Source organism: Oncorhynchus nerka, linkage group LG2, assembly GCF_034236695.1.
Source record: "Oncorhynchus nerka isolate Pitt River linkage group LG2, Oner_Uvic_2.0, whole genome shotgun sequence".
Lineage (NCBI taxonomy): Eukaryota > Metazoa > Chordata > Actinopteri > Salmoniformes > Salmonidae > Oncorhynchus > Oncorhynchus nerka.
The window spans coordinates 23,239,923-23,245,067 of NC_088397.1; the positions used below are offsets into that span (position 1 = coordinate 23,239,923).

A 5,145-nucleotide genomic window follows, 5' to 3' on the forward strand; every position below is an offset into this window, starting at 1 on the left:
CGGCACCTCAGTACCTCCAGGCTCTGATCAGGCCCTACACCCAAACAAGGGCACTGCGTTCATCCACCTCTGGCCTGCTCGCCTCCCTACCACTGAGGAAGTACAGTTCCCGCTCAGCCCAGTCAAAACTGTTCGCTGCTCTGGCCCCCCAATGGTGGAACAAACTCCCTCACGACGCCAGGACAGCGGAGTCAATCACCACCTTCCGGAGACACCTGAAACCCCACTTCTTTAAGGAATACCTAGGATAGGATAAAGTAATCCTTCTCACCCCCCTTAAAAGATTTAGATGCACTATTGTAAAGTGGCTGTTCCACTGGATGTCATAAGGTGAATCCACCAATTTGTAAGTCGCTCTGGATAAGAGCGTCTGCTAAATGACTTAAATGTAAATGAGAGGAGAGGAGAGGAGAGGAGAGGAGAGGAGAGGAGAGGAGAGGAGAGGAGAGGAGAGGAGAGGAGAGGAGAGGAGGAGATGAGAGGAGGAGATGAGAGGAGGAGGAGATGAGAGGAGAGGAGAGGAGAGGATGAGATGAGAGGAGCAGAGGAGAGGAGCAGAGGAGAGGAGAGGAGAGGAGGAGAGAGGAGAGGAGAGGAGGAGAGGAGAGGAGAGGAGGAGAGGAGAGGAGGAGAGGGGAGGAGAGTAGGAGAGGGGGGAGAGTAGGAGAAGGGAGGAGGAGAAGAGAAGAAAAGAGAAGATGAGGAGCAGTGTGAGACAGGATCTGTCATCTTCAACCAGCAACACAGAGAGAGTCTGGTCAGACTGGCACTGCCTGGTAATGCCCACAGGCCCCCTTAAACCAATAATTGGGACCCTGCCTGGCCCTGCATCTCTGGGCATGACTGTTCTGTATGGTGTCCACTCACTGATAACTGTTATCTGTTGTATCAGCCCCTCCATCCTGTATGATGTCCACTCACTGATAACTGTTATCTGTTGTATCAGCCCCTCCATCCTGTATGATGTCCACTCACTGATAACTGTTATCTGTTGTATCAGCCCCTCCATCCTGTATGATGTCCACTCACTGATAACTGTTATCTGTTGTATCAGCCCCTCCATCCTGTATGATGTCCACTCACTGATAACTGTTATCTGTTGTATCAGCCCCTCCATCCTGTATGATGTCCACTCACTGATAACTGTTATCTGTTGTATCAGCCCCTCCATCCTGTATGATGTCCACTCACTGATAACTGTTATCTGTTGTATCAGCCCCTCCATCCTGTATGATGTCCACTCACTGATAACTGTTATCTGTTGTATCAGCCCCTCCATCCTGTATGATGTCCACTCACTGATAACTGTTATCTGTTGTATCAGCCCCTCCATCCTGTATGATGTCCACTCACTGATAACTGTTATCTGTTGTATCAGCCCCTCCATCCTGTATGATGTCCACTCACTGATAACTGTTATCTGTTGTATCAGCCCCTCCATCCTGTATGATGTCCACTCACTGATAACTGTTATCTGTTGTATCAGCCCCTCCATCCTGTATGATGTCCACTCACTGATAACTGTTATCTGTTGTATCAGCCCCTCCATCCTGTATGATGTCCACTCACTGATAACTGTTATCTGTTGTATCAGCCCCTCCATCCTGTATGATGTCCACTCACTGATAACTGTTATCTGTTGTATCAGCCCCTCCATCCTTCTGATCCTATTGACACAAGAGATGATGTGGCAGCGTCTTCACTGTGACAGTGTATTGATTACTTCTATAGTGGGACTTCACTTGTGTTGATTTTGCAGCTTGTCATCGGGTTTTTTCCTGACAGGCAGTCTTCCTCTTATACCATTGATTGTTTGACAACTGTGTTTGACCATAGCTTTCTTTTCTATAATAATCATGTCAAAATACATTTAACCAAAACCAAAAAAGAAAAGAACAAGAGCAGGATACGCTGTAGATCTAGTATGTCTATATGCCTCCGTCTGATGTTGAACGGAAACTGCCGACACCAGAGGGGCGATGTTAAAATCTGGATTCTATGTCTATGACTGGAATAGAGGAGAGAAATCGGACTTGTGGTGAGGAATCGGACTTGAGTTGTCGAAATAAGAACCGAGTTGGGAATATGGACCAAATGGAAACAAATCAGCAAAATGCAGTGTATTTATTTGATTTGATTAATTAATGTTAGACTTCTAATGTAGAACCTCTTGCTCTGAACGTCACGTTTTCATAACCTGTTTCAATCTCAATGTATTATAATTATTTAAGGCCGAATAGGCTAATAATTTGTTCCAATCTCGAAGTGACATGACTGGCCTAATAAATCACCTTTTATAATATGAACCAACCTTACTGGTTGTTTCAATAAAATAGTTATTTTCCGTTGATTTGCTTAACATTTAATTGAAAATATTCCGATTTTTATTGTATAGATCAGAATTGGAATTAATCTGGAGAAAAAAAATCTAAATGTTTAAAGTCCCTATTATCCATTATTGTACTCATCTCTGGTTCCTCTTTGCCCACTATCCCCAGAGGGACTACTGGAGGGCTGAGGGGCGTGAGTAGAGAGAGGGAGGTGAGAGGGAGTGGGCGGTGTTAGACAATACCATTCCTCAAATATATTCCATCCCTCCGTTTCTCAAGTAAGCCTTTATTAGTTGGGATGGTTTGGATCTTATCTCTCATAGAAGCCGCCTGCTGGACCCGATAACGTTCGGAACACACAGAAGTGGAAAGGACGGGATTATCTTTCGGCTTTTCAATGCACTGACTACTGGCATACGGTGCACGAGGGCCTTTCTTATCACGGCCATCTCCATCCAGAAGAACGGACAAATATCTGCACTTTCAGCGAGATCTTATCGACACAACAATCTATTGTTTCCCAGCTGGGTGTTCACAAGGCACAATATTTTTATCTTCAGAAATATTTATCACATAGTCGTTAACTATACTATCAACTATACTATCATCTTCCCAACGAATTGATATACCACAACTTGAAATTAGATGGTTCTGAGATAAACAGCATTTTGTTTGATTCGACTGTTCAAAATCTCCAAAAGTAAACAGCAATTTATTTCTTAAGGCGGTCAACAGTAGCCTATAATTCCTGTCATGAATTGGACTAAATAAAATGGTTTGTGAGAAAAAACTAAGGGAAGCACAGAGTTAATTTGGAGTTGGAGTTTACTCCAACAGCTATCAGGAATCATCAGACAGTTGTGTCTCTCAACTGTTTGTCAAGGTAAGTGTCCAATTAACGAGTAGGCCTAAGAAAAATGACAAATAAAAAAAATACATATGAGGTATTGACCGTTTCTTTATTAGGTCTGTATTACACATGTACAACAAAGTACACAACTCGTATTTATCCATTTCATTGTTGATACAACAACATTTTGTGTGGTCGAATTCAATGTCCAGCAGATGTCAACAATTTTTGCCTTATTTCGTTGTTGTTCCATCCTGTCAAGTCATACTGCTCGAAGCCAAGCAGATGTGTTCATCTCACTGTGACAGATGGACGACTTGGAATATGGAATATGTTCATTTGAATAGCATGGTTTCTCTCAATATTTATCCTAATTTGCTTTAATATTCTGAAAAATGCAATGTTTGCTGCAAAAGAAATCATAAGAACTGACACATAAGTGAAAAGAAAATGGCCTAGATTTAATATTTAATGCTCTATAACAAAAAATCATTGGAGAATAAATTATGCATTGGAGAAAATAGAAGTACAAAAACCTATTACAATTTACAGTATTTCCATCACTGTCTGTTGCTTTTGCAATTTCCATTAAGACTATCACATTTCTAAATATTCGGCACTTGATCTCAAATGATCTATTTTATGATTATGGTCTGCCTATCATCTACCCCCTGTGACAGGTCATAGCAACACAGCCATGCAAAAACTACTCCCAATCATCATTTTGAACCCCAATGGTAACGAAAAAGTATTATTGTGTTCACAACATTATACTAAATGAATCAAACATCTCTCTCTCTTCAGCTATTTTTGGATACGAACTGAAAAACTTATGAAAAGACTGAAAATGATGCTGAGTCCAGACCAAGCTGATTCCGACCTCGGATGGGGACAATCCGACGCAGAGTCGGTGCTCAATGACCTCAAGGTCGGGTGCCTGTCCGACGAACCGATGGAGGGGGAGGGGAAGACGAGGTCACTGGCCCAACCGACCCTCAGCAGGGAGGAGAAGAGACGGAGGAGACGTGCAACGGCCAAGTACCGCTCGGCCCACGCCACGCGCGAGAGGATCCGCGTGGAAGCGTTCAATGTGGCCTTCGCTGAACTGAGAAAGTTGCTGCCAACCCTTCCCCCTGACAAGAAACTCTCCAAGATCGAGATCCTTAGACTTGCAATATGCTATATCTCCTATCTCAATCACGTTCTGGATGTCTAGTTGAAATTAGTGAGATACATTTTCAAATGGGAGAATTGGACAAGGAGAATGGAGGGACCAGAAAGAAATATGGGTGACATCATGTTACTTATGAAATCGGGGATACATGAAAGTTGCCAGAAAGTACAAAAAAGGGGGAGGAGAGAAGGAGTCTGCAGCCTACAGCCTACTTATCCATGATTTTGAAGAAAATGCCTGTTTGATATTGCGTATGGTGAGGCTGGGTAACCCAGATGAACGAAAGAACGGATGTAAACGGAATGATATAGCTGCTTTATAGACATAGCATAGTTGATGTTTCCATAAAGGAGAACAAGTTCAAATGCATTAGTGCCACTTATAATGCATTAGTGCCACGTACAATTGTGACCTTCATCATTGTTATTTAAGTTTATGGAATTAATTATTTATTTAAATGTGTTAATATTAAGGTTACCTTATTTATTTTTGTTTATAATAGACTAACGTCTTTTATGTAAATGTACATTGTTTGTATCATTGTATACATGTATATTTTAGGCTGTGATGTTGAAATTCGAAAATAATGTTGTTGCTCTTCAAATGGCACTTTCTGTTTTTGTATTATACGTATTTCTTTAAATTGAATTAGTACGTTAAGTGTAATATACTTTTATTCATGTCTATTGTCTATCAGGCAACGATAAGCACTTAATCATTTTGGGTTAAGTAAACTCATAAACGTCAAAACTTCGTTTAGTTCCCTTAAGTGTGAAGTGGAAGGAAGTTAA

General features: G+C 41.6%; 1 protein-coding gene across 1 annotated transcript; it reads left to right on the plus strand.

Moving 5' to 3' along the window:
- The first annotated feature begins 2,628 nt into the window (after positions 1-2,628).
- On the plus strand, positions 2,629-4,736 carry LOC115145034 (helix-loop-helix protein 2-like). Its single transcript, XM_029686258.2, has 2 exons — positions 2,629-3,213; positions 3,985-4,736. The coding sequence occupies exon 2, from the start codon at positions 4,013-4,015 to the stop codon at positions 4,394-4,396; it is 384 nt and encodes a 127-aa protein (XP_029542118.1). The 5' UTR covers positions 2,629-3,213; positions 3,985-4,012; the 3' UTR covers positions 4,397-4,736.
- The last annotated feature ends 409 nt before the right edge of the window (positions 4,737-5,145 follow it).